We start from the raw sequence: 15,931 nt of genomic DNA on the forward strand, positions 1-15,931 counted from the left end.
TATTGATGAAAATAGAGAGTAAGTGTGCAAGCTGGAAAGGTGGCTCAGAGGTTAAGGAGAGTAGTTATGCCACACTTTTCCCAGCCTTGTCAAATTCTGTTCATGCATACACTGAGATGACCACAAGGACTTTGCTCTTCATTCTAATGTTCTGTGGCCTGGATACTAATTTGCATATATTGAGCCATTTGTTAGTACCTTGAGATACATTAAGATGCTGTCAAGTAGGTAGTAAGTTACAGAATTGCCCAGGCTACTGATTGAGTTCAAGGTCAACCAAGGCAACTTAGTGAGATGTGGCTTAGTGGTAGACTGCCATGCAAAAGGCCCCATACCCAACAAAAACAAAAACAAAAACAGATTCTTATTACATCGTGTGTGTGTGCATGTGCACGTACACCTACCACAGCACTTATGTGGAAGTGAGAAAACCCAAATAATCAGTTCTATCTGTACCACGTGGTTTCCAGGGATCAAACTCACGTCAACAGGTTTGGTGGCAAGTGTCTTTACCCACTGAGCAATCTCAGCATCTTAGAAGAAAGAAAATTTAACTTTCCTTTTTTATTTCTTGATCCATTTGTTATTTAAAACTAAGCTGTTTAATTTCCACATATTTGTAGTTTCCATAGTATTCTTCATTGATTTCTAGTTTCATGGCATATTCAATATGATTCTAAGTTTTCAGAATTTGTTGAGCTTTGTTGTGTGGTCTGTTCATATGATTTGTGTGTCCCTATGAGAGGGAAGGGAGGGACTATGGGCACCCCGACTTCACATGAGGGCTAAGGAGCAAACTCGGGTTTTCATGCTTGACAGCAAGCAGTCTAAGCCTGGAGTCACCTCCCCAGCCCATTACTCTGTCTTCTGGTTGTAGAATTTAATGCATTGATTAATTGCTGATAATAAGGCCTTATGACAGCAATATGGTAACTTTTTTCTTGTTTGCTGTGGTCTCTGTGTCCCTCCCTAACAATCAAGGGACATTCTCATTTCAGATTTTGTGTTCCACAGTTTCTTTGATGATTTCTCCTAAACACGTTTATGAGCGTATTTATATAGACCACAGGGAGATTGTCTGTGTCATACCGGCTTTTCCATTTCCCCCAATATTTTTGTATTATACAAAGCTAGTATTGTTTAATTTCGTCCCATGACAATCTTATATGAAACATACTAGAGTGGTTGTTTGTCTTGTGTTTTTCCCTTTCACGGTTGTTACATTCACCGGGGCGAATTGTTCCTTATTACCATCAGCACCGCTGGGTTGCTGTCTCTTGTATTTCCAGCTGACAGCAAGGCAGGTATTTGAGATAATCATTAAATTACTTAATGCCCTCAGATCCACTGGACAATGAATAGGTTAAACCCAGTTCATTAAATACTGTAAACTGTAGAAGAATAGGCTAGCTTTGAGATAAAAAAATGAAGGAAAATGTTTCACAGCTGAATAAAAGGAACAGGATGTTTGGTAGTGGGGAGGAATAGGCATAGTGCAGAAGAAAGCTGATAGAAGCATTAAAGGTGAATTCTGACATTAAGTCAAAAGTTGTCCAGAGTTTGCAAGCATGTTTCGTTTGCACAAAGTGCAGTGCATGTTGCCAGTGTTTTATTTTTATCTTACTTTACTTTTTAAAAAATCATCCCAGTGTTTAAGTATTAAGAAACAGATATAAATTCCAAGATCTTGGACCTTTGGTAATAGTAGAATGTAATATTTTTGTCCTTCTGGCCTTCTTTAGCATGAAACTAAAGGTTTCTTATGGTTTTTTTTCCCCTAAAGATTGACTTAAAAGCTCCAGAGAGGTGGTCAGTAATGGAAAAACCAAGTATACACAGCTACAAACATTACTGCACTGTGCAGATTTGCTCTTAAACAGAAATGAGTTGGCTCTGGGCATTTTTTTTAATTGAGGAAACATGGCAAATATGCAGATTTTCTGCTGTAGATGTCAGCACACCTGATATTTACTAGTACTTCAGATTTTTCCATAAAAAGAACAAGAATATTTGTGCACTGGCTGTGTAGTTCAGTGGTAGAGCACATGCCCAGAATCTTCAGGCCCTGGGTTTAGTCTTGGCACCAAAAAGAAAAAAGTTTATGAGTCTCTTAGCAAGAATAATATATTCTATGATTAAGAATGTAATGATAATATAGTTTTATAAAATTACTAGTTATATAATTCTAACTTTAAAAATTCTTTTTTTCTATAGTTTATAGAAAAATTTTTCAATCTTGCTTCAGAAATAATGCTTTTGCCTCAATGGGTTCATTATCCTATGGTTCGTTTGGACTGTGAAGACTTGAAGACAGGCTTGACAAATAAAGCAAGAGCCTTTGCAAACATATTATTAAGTGACATAGCTTCAAAACATAGAAAGGAAAATGAATCGTAAGTAAAGTTAATTGCTGTATTCAGAATAACAGGGCCAAGGAATCACTTCACTAAAATTACTCTTGTTTAAAAACAAAAGATTAAATTATATGCATACACCTTTCCCAGCCTAGCCGGTCTCTCCCTGATATTTCTAGTGGTCACATAACAATACAAACATTTTAAGGCATAGGAAGGCAAGTCTGGCCGGGCTTGGTGGCACACGCCTTTAATCCCAGCACTCGGGAGGCAGAGGCAGGTGGATCTTTGTGAATTCAATGCCACCCTGGTCTACAAAGTGAGTCCAGGACAGCCAAGGCTACACAGAGAGACCCTGTCTCGAAAAACCAAAAAGAAAAAAAAAAAAAAAAGAAAGGCAAGTCTGAAAAAACTGAATTTTGTTAAATAGTGACACAGGGTAGCCAGAGTCATATTTCTCTCCACAGGATATGCTAGACAGCATAGAGTTTAAAATATATAAACCAGGGTTTTGTCTTTTTATTTGCTGCACTGTTGTATCTCACAGGAGCACAGGCTACGCTACTCCCTTTACGTTCATTCTTGTATCTCACAGTCCCGCAGAACTGATGTTAGTAGCTTCATTTTAGAACTATAGACCCTGGACCTTGAAGGTTGGCCTAAATTCACAGAACTAGTTGTCATACTAAGCTTTTCATTGCTGTGATCAACACCATGGCCAAAAACAACTTTGGGGAGAAAAGGGTATATTTGGTTTACACATCCGGATCACAGTCCTGCAGGGAGGGAAGTAAGAACACAAACAAGACAGGAGCCTTGAGGTAGGAAGTAAAGCAGCAACAAGGAAGGCTGCTTAAGTACATGGCTTGCTCCCCACAGTTTGCTCAGCTTGGCTTCTTGCACAACCCAGGGCTACCTGCCCAGGACTACCTGCCCAGGACTACCTGCCCAGGGCTACCTGCCCAGGGCTACCTGCCCAGAGCTACCTGCCCAGGACTACCTGCCCAGAGCTACCTGCCCAGGGGCGGCACTGCCCGTAGTGGGCTGGGCTCTCCTCCATCTATTGATCAACATGCCCCAGGCCAGTCTGATGGAAGCAAGTCTTGTTTTTTCTTTTTCCAGACAGGGTTACTCTGTGTAACAGTCCTGGCTGTCCTGGAACTAAAGGCGTGCACCACCACACCCAGCCCAGCTCGAAGCAAGTTTTTTTTTTTTAAAGATTTATTTATTATATTTACTATTATTATATATACAGTGTTCGGCCTGCATGTACACCTCCAGGCCAGAAGAGGGCCATCAGATCACATTAAAGATGGTCGAGAGCCACCACGTGGCTTCTGAGAATTGAACTCATGACCTCTGGAAGAGCAGCCAGGGCTCTTAACCTCTAAGCCATCTCTCCAGCCCTGGAATCAAGTCTTTAGTTGAAGTTTCCTCCTCTTAAATGACCCTAGTTTGTGTCAGGTTGGCAAAAATTAAACAGCATCTATTGGCAGCTGAAGCACAATGTATCAGGACTGTCAGATTAAGGTCGGCTGCATTGCTCATCCCACTCTTGAAGAGAGCTTAAGAGAGCACTAGAAAAAATTAAGTATGCCATACTTTCAATTGATAATATTAGATTGATTTTTATTGATATGATGTATGATGACATCAGACAAGCGAAGCTTAAATATTATATGAAATCTAATGAATCAGCCAATTTTTTGAGGATAGAGTTCCTATTTTATAACAATAACAAGCACATATTTATTAAATCTGCTACAAATTACTTACCATAAGTATAGTAAATCAGAGTGTTCTGTCAGTATTTGCAGTGAATTTGAAGCAATTAAAGAGCATGCTCTACGAGTTCCTGAGACAACAGAAGAAATGATGGAGCTGATCGCTTTTGTAGAAAAAGCTCGAACTACAGGAATTTGTGATTTGGCTGTAAGGATCCAGGTAAAAAGAACCCTTAGAAAGTAGTATGAAGTGAGCTGTCAGTATTGATTTGCGCAGGTCACAAAGCAGAACAATGCTGAAGGTCTGCTCCCACACGTTGTTCTCCTCCCTCCCCTATGGGCTTCTATTTGATTCTCTCTGAAACACTGTGCTTGGTGTTCTTTATTTTCATCAATTATGTGCATATTCTTAAAAATATTCTTAAACAAGACTTAAAAATTTTTAGACTTTCTACATCTAATAGTAGTCTTAACCCCTGCACTAAATTCTGTACCCATTCAAATCTATTTAACTTTCAATCTGCTTGGAAGACTTTTAAAACTGTAAAACATGACAGGGCAGTGGTGGTGCATGCCTTTAATCCCAGCACTGGGGAGGCAGGCAGGTCAATCTCTGTTAGTTCGAGGCCAGCCTGGTCTCCAGAGCAAGTTCTAAGACAGTCAGGACTACACAGAAAAACCCTGTCTCAAAAAACAATGGGTACACGTTAAAAAAAAAAAAAAGCAGTTCCCCATACCCTTACATGATCAAGTGTTCCTAATACCCTTACATGATCAAGTGTTCCCAATACCCTTACATGATTAAATGTTATATGTGTTGCAGGTGAAAACAAATTATTTCCAAGAACCCACATTCATGTCTAAGCAACTTGTTACAGATTAACAAAATGTAAGCAAGCAAGACATTTTCTTAGCCAGTTTCTCTTACTGGCAGGCTGCAATTTGCAGTTACAAAGGAAGGATCAATCATTTTATTATTTATCTTAAAATGTAATCTTATAAAAAATCTCAGAGAACCACAAATCTAAACATATATAAAACAATCATCCCTGTTTACTTTACATACTCAGAACGCACACCTCACCAAGGGTAAAAATGGGTACAAGAAGCCAGCATGGTGTTGCAAGCCTTTACTCCCAGCACTCAGGAGGCAGAGGCGGGAGGATCTCTGTGAGTTTGAGGCCAGCCTGCTCCATAAAGGGAGTCCAAGACAGCCACGGCTACACAGAGAAACCCTGTCTCAAAAAACCAAACCAAAAAAATGGGTACAAGAAATTAATCATCGCCTAGATCACCAACCCAACCTTAGCAAGAAAGGCAGGTCAGCTGAATTCTAGTCAGGCTGCCGTGTTCTTGTTCCCCGACCTCAAGAACCCTCACTTGGTGATCAAGACTGTGCCTTTCTGAGCTTCACATTGTTCCCCAGGATTTTCTACATCAAAGCCACCAACAAAAACGTCTTAACTGTGCTAGCAGTCTACATCTCTAAGTCCTTCCTCAGGGTGGTGGCTGAGTCATCAATCTGTTCCAGAAGCAATGCTTGAAAAAGAACAATGACAGAGGGCAACAAGCAGATTGAAACTCCATAACAGCATGAGGTCCTCCTTGAGTCCCGCCTCTCTGAGGCACGCCCATGGTGGTTGTGCTAACCAGTGGGCAGTCCTCCATGAGTTCTAAAGCTATTTGATGTTTCTTTTGCATGGTCCCTGGCATTTAGTACCATCACTGAGCCCCACGCCAGTGAGAGGCTCTCTGAAAAGATAAGGTGGGCAGCTGGACATGGCGTTCCATGCCTTTAACCCTACAATTCTAGAGGTAGAGGTAGGAGGGTCTATGTGAGTTCAGTGCCAGCCTAATCTACAAAATGATTCCTAGGACAGCCAGAGCTATAGGACGAGATCATGTCTCAAAAGACCGAAATCAATCAATAAATAATATAGGCAGATCCTAAGGAATGTTCCAAAGATTGACCTCTGGCTCCCACTACGTATGGACACACATGTGTACCTACATCTGCACACACAAAAGGATTTTTAGATTTTAATATTCTGGATATTTGATTATTATTTTTCGTTATTAATGGCAGTGCTGCTGAAAACATTTTTGAGCATGGATTTTGGAGACTATATTCATGAATTTCTCTCAGGAGTCATAATGTGTGAGTGTGTGTGTGTGTGTGAGAGAGAGAGAGAGAGAGAGAGAGAGAGAGAGAGAGAGAGAGAGAGAGAGAGAGAGAGAGAGAGAGAGAGAGAGACTTGCTAATTGTACAGTGTAGTCTAGGCATGCCTTGAACTTACTGTTCTCCTTTCTGAGCACCCTAGGGACCACCAGTCCAAATTTTTCTTTTTAATTAATGGGTTATTTAATTAGTGTAGAGCTGTGCCCATGACAGAGCATGTCTGTGTTGGTCAGGGAACAAACAGCTTGAGGGTCGACAATTCTCTCCCTTGATGTGGTTCCAGGGGTCTAGCCTAGGTTGTGGGGTTTAGCACCAAGTGCCTTTCCTCCTGAACCCTCTTGTCAGCCCTGGCATTTTTCTACAAATGCAGTATAGCTTCTGGGTCAAAGAGATCCATAAGGAGTAAAATATTCTGCCTCTTCAATTATACATCTACTGTGCTAAAAGTTTTTTTTTCCTTTGCCATCCACACTGCAGAGCTTTCTGGACTACTGTTGTTATATAGTCAAAAAATATGATAAAATTATAGAGATGCAAAATAAGACAAAAGACGATAAAGTATTTATCACCAAAGATTAAAAACAAGTCATAAGAACAAAGAGAATTTAAGATATTTTAAAATCAAAAGTTTCAAAGGTTGCCAAACACTTGATTACCTTTAAAAACCATATGCAAGGAAGTCATAGAAGTACCTTTATATTAAATTGACAATAAGTGAAAAACAATTTCATGTATGGATGTGTGCGGTGGGTGGGGTGAGGTGGGGAGAGGTGGCCATGGGCTATGTGTGTGGTTGTGGGGGTAAGGTGGCCATGGGCTATGTATGTGGAGGGTGGGGTGAGGTGGGGGGAGAGGTGGCCATGGGCTATGTGTGTGGTGGGTGGGGTGAGGTGAGGGGAGAGGTGGCCATAGGCTATGTGTGTGGTGAGTGGAGTGAGGCGGGGGAGAGGTGGCCATGGGCTATGTGTGTGATGGGTGGGGTGAGGTGGGAACAGGTGGCCATGGGCTATGTGTGTGGTGGTGGATGGGGTGAGGTGGGGGAAAGGTGGCCATGGGCTATGTGTGTGGTGGGTGGGGTGAGGTGGGGAGAGGTGGCCATGGGCTATGTGTGTGGTGGGTGGGGTGAGGTGGGGAGAGGTGGCCATGGGCTATGTGTGTGGTGGGTGGGGTGAGGTGGGAGGGGTGGCCATGGGCTATGTGTGTGGTGGGTGGGGTGAGGTGGGGAGAGGTGGCCATGGGCTATGTGTGTGGTGGGTGGGGTGAGGTGGGGAGAGGTGGCCATGGGCTATGTGTGTGGTGGGTGGGGGGAGGTGGGGGAGAGGTGGCCATGGGCTATGTGTGTGGTGGGTGGGGAAGAGTTGGGGGAGAGGTGACCATGGGCTATGTGTGTGGAGGCCACAAGTCAACACTGGGTGTCTTCCTCTGTCACTCTCCTGTTTGTTTGGACAGGGCTTCTGTGACTGGAACTGGAGCTCTCTTAGCTGGTCTGGCTGGTGAATATGTCCCTCAGATCCTCCTGTCGCCACCTCCCACTTGCTGGCATCACAGGCACACTCCACTACACCTATTTATTGGTGTTGGGGATTCAAATTCAGGTCTCCTGCAGCAAGTGAGTTGCCCACTAGGCCATCTTCCCAGCCCAGGTGAAAACATTTAAAGGGTTTGTTTGTTTTGACACAGGATTTCTTTCTATAGCCCTGGCTGCCTGGAACTCACTCTGGCTTTGAACTTACAGAGATCTGCGTGCCTCTGCCTCTGCCTCAACCTCCTGAGTGCTGGAATTAATGGCATGCACCACCATGCCCTGCTAAAAATGTGTAGCCCAGGTTGGCCTTGAACTCATGATCCTCCTGCTTCCATCTCCTTCAGCAAATCCTACCAGCATGAGCCACCAGCACATTTAAAGAACTTTAAAACCCACATCAAAGTACAGGTGTGTGACTTGGAGCTGTTGGAATGTCCAGAGTGATTTGGACAGCACATAAAATAGTAAATTTACAAGAATATTTTAAATTCATGGCTCTATTCTTTTTTACATGATATATCTAGAGTTTCTTTTGTAGGAATCAAAACGCCAAATGAGTTACTTCTTAGATATTTTTCTATTTCCTCAAGAAGACTTAAATTTAAATGCAACTGTCCTCATGTGGCCTTCGAAAATTACCCCTGTCTTTGATGAGAATGATGAAGTAAGTATGTACATCTTTTTGTTGTTTGTTTTTCATGACAGTCTTTCTCTGTAGCCCTGGCTGTCCTAGACTCTCTTTGGAGACGAGACTGGCCTCAAACTCACAGAGATCCACCTGCCTCTGCCTCCCTGAGTGCTGGGATTACAGGTGTGTGCCACCACACCCAGCAAGTAAGTATATTTTAAATGTATAATTTGTGTTCTGACATTTTACATATTATCTCCACTCTTCCATCCCTCCCTATGTCCATCCCTATGCACACATGTCTGTCTGCCTGTCTCTCTCTGCCTCTCTCTCTCTGTATACTATAGCTTACAGGTGGAGAAAAAAGGACAGTTTGCGAGAGTTGATTCTACTTTCACCTTGTGGGGCCTGGGTACTGATCTCAGGCATCAGACTTAGTGGCTGAGCCATCTCACTGTCCATGTTCTGACATTTTAAGTACAGTATGGATGTTTAATTTTCATACCAACTTGTCGTCTGACTTTAAGAACTTCATGTGTGTCTTTCACCTGTTATCTTGCCAGCTTAGAACATACTTCTAGGCTTAACCAGATTTGGTAAGGATAGGATGAACAACAAAGAGGTCAAATCTATTATGTAAATTATATTTCTATTTATTAAATTATTAAATATTTATAAAATTCCAGCTGCTTCTATTTGCCTCATTTTATAGATGATTAAAATGTAACTCAGAGAAGTTGATAAGCTTGTTCAAATTCACAGAGATTGGAGGTAGCAGACTTAGGATTTTATATCATACCTAATAAAGCTTAACATTCCCTAAAAGTAACCAGCTGGTTTATCCTAAGTAATACAAAAATTATAGGATAAACAAGGTATTAATCTTGACTTTTTGCTTTTATGACCTTGTAACCTTGATTTGCCTCTTGACTTCCATATACCTCTTTATCTTTGAGGAGAAAATAATATTGTAAAAAGGGCACTTACTTAACACTTCTTGATATATGGTATGTGTATGCTCAGTAAATGGTAGCTTTTAATATTAATCAAAATATATTAAGTAGTCAAACTATATAATTAACAACTTTGACTATTGAAAGATCTAGAAAAATTTGTCTCTGTGATTTACTCCTTGCATTTTTACATCAGTCATTAAAGACAATGATTCTGTTTTCTCTAAATTACTATAAAATACTCATATTTTTATTAGAAAATGTTTTTCTTTCTACTCCATTAATTAACATCATTCAATTATCTTTTTAAAAAGCTCATTGAGACCGCTAAACATATGAAAGAAAATGAACTAATAGCCAAGAGAGAGAAGTTGATTTTGGAAATAGAAAAGGAGTCTCGGCGCATGGAGGAGTTTGCAGAGTTTGCAGAACTGGACCGCATGCAACAGGTCAGGCCCATCCTCAGCCCTGTAACCGTGGCAGCTGTAGGCTAATACAGGGCAGAGCAACACTCATGAAAATGTAGAGGAAGCATGCATTTACCATGCCAAACAAAGGCTACTTGATTCTTAAGCCCGATACCATGTGGCTTGGTTTACTATCATATAGTGTACACACCCGTGTTTCTTATCATCACAGTGATGCTGTGAAATTAATACTCAAAGCCATGTGTAACTGGAAGGACATGCCTTGTGCAATATTCTGCAATCTTGTTATAACATCAGCTGGATATTTCTGGAATGGACATTTGTTTGCTTTTAGTATGTAACAGATGTACGACAGCTACAGAAACGTATTCAGGAATCAGAAGAAGCAGTTCAGTTTATTAATAAAGAAGAGGAACTTTTAAAATGGGAGTTAACAAAGTATCCTGAATTGGAAAAGTTGAAAGTCAACATTGAGCCCTACCAGAAGTTTTTTAATTTTGTTTTGAAGTGGCAACGAACAGAAAAACGGTAAATTTTGGTAATGTAATAAAAAAATTAAGCAAATGATATAAATAAGGTGTTCTTGTTAAAAGTTTTAAAGTAAGACTTATTAGTTCACTTGTGTGAAAAGCACGTATTATATAGGAGAGCCTCAGTTGATGCTAACATGTCCACCGAACCTTACTAGTTTTCAGAGTCAGTTTATGTTTTATGTAACTAGTTTTCTAATACTTACACAAAGTTAGAAGTGTGGGGTCAAGTTTGTATTTTACTTGGGTAGTGTTAGTTGTTACCTGTTTGTGATGAGATGCATGTTTCAGTAGTTTAAATGATGGTGTAAACTCTATTCCTTTTCCCTCAGTTCTGTCTGCCTCAGTTGTCTCTCTCAGAAAAGAATATGAGGAGTGTACACAAGGGTTTCAAGAGGCAGAGGCAGGCGGATCGCTGTGAGTTCAAGGCCAGCCTAGTCTACAAAGCGAGTCCAGGACAGCCAAGGCTACACAGAGAAACCCTGTCTCAAAAAACCAAAAAGAAAGAAAGAAAGAAAGAAAAGTTTCTTAATACTTCTGTATAATTCAAAAATGTGAATTTTAAAGATCATTTTTTTTCTTTTAATTTAGGTGGATGGATGGAGGGTTTTTGGACCTTAATGGGGAAAGCATGGAGGCTGACGTAGATGAGTTTTCCCGAGAAATTTTTAAGACACTGAAATTCTTCCAAACCAAGCAAAAGAAAGAATTACAAGAAAAAAGAAAGGCAGCAAGAAAACGGTCTTTGATGGAAGAGAAACCTGAAGAAGAAGTAGCAAAAGAGAACCCTACAATTACAATGTGTGCTACAGTAATGGAGCAGATAAAGGCCTTTAAGGTATAAATATATTCAAATGGCATTTAAGTATAATATATCTCTTCTCAATATTAAGTTGTATATTATAAACAATATAAAATCCATCCGATGATCTTAGAATATGTGTGTGTCAGTTGTCCAGCTCCATGTAAAAAGGGTTTGGTCGACTGGGCAAGGTGATGCAGGCCAGTAACCCCAGCACTGAGGGAGGCAGAGGCAGGTGAATTGCTGTGAGTTCAAGGCCACCATGGTCTACAAAGAGAGTCCAGGACAGTCAAGATTGCTACACAGAGAAACCATATATATATATATATATATATCTCCAGGCGTGGTAGTGCACGCCTTTAATCCCAGCACTCAGGTGGCAGAGGCTGGTGGATCGCTGTGAGTTCGAGGCCAGCCTAGTCTACAAAATAAGTTCAGGACAGTCAAGGCTACACAGAGAGACCCTGTCTCAAAACACCAAAAAAAAAAAAAAAAAAAAAAAAAAAAAAGGCTAGCCTGAGCTGTCTAGTGAGATCTTGTCTCACAAAACAAACAAACAAAAAGAAAATAAGGTCAAATTCCTACCTTCACAAATATATGCACATTTATGTGTATACTATCTGTTCGTGCATGGAGGAGTATGTTTATGTACAGGCATCCATGCACGTGTGTGTGCAGGTCAGAGGACAACTATGGCTGTCATTCCTCAAGTCCATCTACCTGTGCATGCACAAGGATGCCTTACATATGTGTAGAAGTCAGAGAACAGCACTGGAGTCAGCCCTTTCTTTCCTCCATGTGGGTCTTGGAAGTGGACTCATGTCATCCATCTTGCCATGCAGTCCAACCTGGCCCAGAACTCATGTAGCAGCTCAGGCTGCCCTCAGATTTATGGTCCTCCTACTCCTACCTCTCCCTTTCTGTGGGGAATCTCTGTAAACATCGGGATCAGTAGAGTATGATCCACATGAGGCAAGAAGGAAATCTAAACAGTCATCCAAAACTCTATATAACGTTTGAACATCATCTTCAGCCTTCTGACCCAATATTATCTGACAGACATATTTGTGAGGCAGTAACTATTGAGGACTTGCTTACCCTGTCTTGGCAGAGTTTGGCTGTTGATTCTGCCTGCATCTAAACTTGCCCATTTTTAGGCAGAATTCTGTCTGTGGTAGAAACCAGGACATTTTCCCCAGTGGCTGGTTTGCCACATTTGAAGCCATCTCCATAAGGAGGTTCTTTGATGCTCATCATCTTCTTTGATATAGGCTAGAGTTTTGGGTGACTGTTCAGGTAGCAAACTGTCTCTGTCATCTTCTCATTTTAGAAGCTGCTAACCTGTACTCCTTGTATGTTCAGGTAATTAATTTTTTTCCTTCTCAAGTCTCTGATGGGGTTGAGGACCAGATAGTTTAGTTTTACAATAAAGCTCAGTTGTTTAGGGATTAAGATGTTTTTAGATCTAGATAGATGTTTTAAGTTGAAAATGACAAGATATAATAGATATTGATTTACATTCAGAATTTTAGGCGCACCAAGATAGGAAAGATATTTTCTTCAAGGTTGCCAAATACAAATAGCCAAAACACTACGACTGTAACATTTATATAATGCCTGATTTAATATAATTCAGTAGCTGTTGTTGGTTCTAATTTCTAGAGTCTAACACCAGGCAGTTTATTTTATCCATCTTTAAACACAGCACAAGTTTGAAAAACATTTTCCCTGATAAGTAATTCAATCCCATGTGTACAACAAAGCTTAAGACATATTTATATTGAAACTCTTTATAAGTACATATGGCTTCTTCCATAAAGATAGGTTCTGTTGACTCAGAAACAAAGCTCAAGATAAGGGATTAGGGAGAATGACAGAGAATATAATAGTCTGGGAGTCAGGAGTGGTCTGGCCGTATGTATATCACAGAGGTTACTCACATTGTTGTAAGGCACAAGTGAAATTTCTCATTAGGATGGGTTTGATTGACTGAGAAACAGTGCTTAAGGTAAAGGTCTAGGGAGAAATATAAGGCTGGGATAAACATAATGGTCTGGGAGATTCAGGTGTGACCTGGCCATACTGACAGCACAGATCACCAGGTTATTAACTACATCCATTTCTAGGTTCCCTGATGGGAAACAGGTATACATCTCCTCCATTGAGATTACCCTGTGAGTTTAACATTCCCAGTTTCCCTAGTGCTTCTCCATGAGCACAAGGACCTTGTGCCCTATTTTTCAGTTTGGTGCCATACAGGTTTTTAAAGTCTGTCCTTATGATTTTGTGGATTTCCTCAGTGTCTGTTGTTATGTCCCCTGTTCACTTCTTTCTTTCTTTCAATTAATTAATTTATACTACAATGTTCTGCCTGCATGTATGCCTGTAGGCCAGAAGAGATCACCAGATGGTTGCAAGCCACCATGTGGTTGCTGGGAATTGAACTGAGGACCTCTGGAAGTGCAGCCAGTGGTCTTAACCTCTGAGCCATCTCTCTAGCCCTACCTTGTTCATTTCTCATTTTGTTAATTTAGATTTCTTTCCCTCAGTTTTAGTTAATTTGGATGAGAGTTTACTAATCTTACTGATTGTCTTGAAGAGCCAACTCTGTTTCATTGATTCTTTGCATTACATGTTGTTTTTTCTATTTCATTGATTTCATCCTTAAGTGTGATTATTTCTTGCCATCTATTCCTTTGGGGTGTGATTGCTTCTTTTTGTTCTAGAGATTTCAGGTGTGCTGTGAAGTTACTAGTATGAGATCTCTCCAACTTTTTCATGTAGACACTTAATGCTATGAACTTGCCTCTTTAGAACCACTTTCATTGTGTTCCATAAGTTTGGATATGTTATGTATTCATTGTCATTCAATTCTAGAAAGTCTTTAATTCCTTTCTTATTTTCTGTCTTGACCCATTTTCATTCAGTAGTGAGTTTGTAAGCTTTCTGTTGTTTTGTTGTTGTTGAAGCCCAACTTTAATCCATGATGATCTGTTGTCTTCTCTAGTTCTTAAGAGAATGGTAGTTTTGTGTTGCCTGGTAGGAAATTCTTCTGGGATCCTGATAGGTGTGGCCATTATGGGTTTTGGGTAAAAAGCGTCCCTAGGTACTGGGAGCTGACACTTAGGAATGGTGATGGGCTTGGAGAGCAGGGCTGGGGAAGTCCACAGGAGAGACCAAAGCAGGGTGTTCCACCAGGATCTGCTAAGTTTCTTCGTAATGGGGGAAGAAAAAGAGAGGAGAGGCATCAACAGATAATTTGCTAAAAGCTGGGATTGAGACTGGGGGATTGAATATCTAGGTGTGGAAGAAGAGTAAAGATCCATAGCTGGAATACCTGCTTTCCTGACTTACTTGCTTCTCTGGCTGGCTTGGCTACCAGATTCCTAGAGAATGCATGTTGGAGTCTGGGGCTGGAATAACGGAATGAGTGGGAAGGAAGGTTAGAGGTCAGTATCATCCACTGGACATGCGGCAGACAGGAGGGGGAGGCCACAGCGGGTGGTGTGCTACAGAGATGGGGCCAAGACCAAGGAATTGGAAGAAAGAAGGGACAGGTGAAGAGCTGCAGATAGGTTTCCTGCTTCCCTGGCCTAAGTGGCCTGTGGCTCCCCAGGGAATGTCTTAATGGAGTTGGGGACCGGCATAAAGCAATGCATTATGGGGAAAGAAATTTAGAGGGGAAGATCTCTGTGATCCACTGGAGACTGAAATGGGGACAGGGGAGGCAACAACAGGTGGTTAGCTACAGAGCTGGGAATAAGACTACGGGATTGGATTTGGAGGAGAAGAGGGACAGATCTGCAGTTAGCTTACTTGCATCCCTGGCCGGGGTGGCCTGTAGGTTCCCAGAGAATGCCTGCTGGCATTGAGGGCCAGGATTAAGTGATGAGTGAGGGGAAGGTTGGAGGAGGAGGAAGCCTATATGATCTCCCCTGGAGACGGGGTAGAGAAGAAGGTGAGGCAGCAGTAGGTGGTCTGCACAGATCTGGAATGCATGTGTATGGAAGTCACATGACACTGTTATTTGTATTTTCATCCTTAGGAGCACATCCCTACTGTGTCCACCCTGTGCAATCCAGGAATGAGAGCTCGTCACTGGAAACAGATGTCAGAAATTGTGGGCTATGACTTAACTCCAGATTCCGGAACTACACTGAGAAAAGTTTTAAAACTAAACCTTGCACCATATTTAGAAAAATTTGAAGTCATAAGTGCAGGTGCAAGTAAGGTAAACACAGGAGGCGCTGAAATGCTTGATTGGTTTGATCCCTGATAGTCACAGTTTTTGATTTGGTGTGAAGTATATAGTACAGGCCAGCAAGGGGAAGAGGTGGTGGTGGGTGACGACAGAAGACCACTCTTCTACGGCATAAACAGTGCGCGCTTCTCTGAAATCCAGACTAGCAATTCCTCCTTTGACATCTTCCTAATTCTCCACATTCTGATAAAGTTGGCTGATACCCTAGTACTGATGTATGGCTATTCCATTAAGAATCGTGAGAAGATGGATATGTATGTGGCATATAGTGTGTCTCTGTGTGTGTTCCGACAAAATAAGTATGACCTTAGAGAGTGGGTTCTTGAAATACACAAAAACTTTCAAGCTGTAGGCTACCTACAAAAGGCCACTGCAGAGATCCAGTGGGTATTTTATTCTGTTGTCCATTTTAACAGTTTCCATAGCAATTAAACTTTTTTTAAAAAATCTTCATTTTTTGCATTATTTTTCATTTTTAATTGAAAAGAGATTTTTTTCACATAATATATTCTCTTTTATATTTTATTAATTTATTCATAGTACATCT

At 41.0% G+C, this 15,931-nt stretch overlaps 1 protein-coding gene across 1 annotated transcript in view; it reads left to right on the forward strand.

The window, feature by feature from the left end:
• Dnah12 (dynein axonemal heavy chain 12) overlaps positions 1 to 15,931 on the forward strand; it is a 155,622-nt gene that overhangs the window by 16,151 nt on the left and 123,540 nt on the right. Inside the window, 7 exon segments of the mRNA XM_051140594.1 lie at positions 2,215 to 2,393; positions 4,163 to 4,298; positions 8,321 to 8,446; positions 9,678 to 9,812; positions 10,126 to 10,319; positions 10,913 to 11,159; positions 15,169 to 15,354. Of these exon segments, the coding sequence (XP_050996551.1) occupies positions 2,215 to 2,393; positions 4,163 to 4,298; positions 8,321 to 8,446; positions 9,678 to 9,812; positions 10,126 to 10,319; positions 10,913 to 11,159; positions 15,169 to 15,354 (1,203 nt within the window).

The sequence above is a fragment of the Acomys russatus genome, chromosome 3, assembly GCF_903995435.1.
Source record: "Acomys russatus chromosome 3, mAcoRus1.1, whole genome shotgun sequence".
NCBI classification, from domain to species: domain Eukaryota; kingdom Metazoa; phylum Chordata; class Mammalia; order Rodentia; family Muridae; genus Acomys; species Acomys russatus.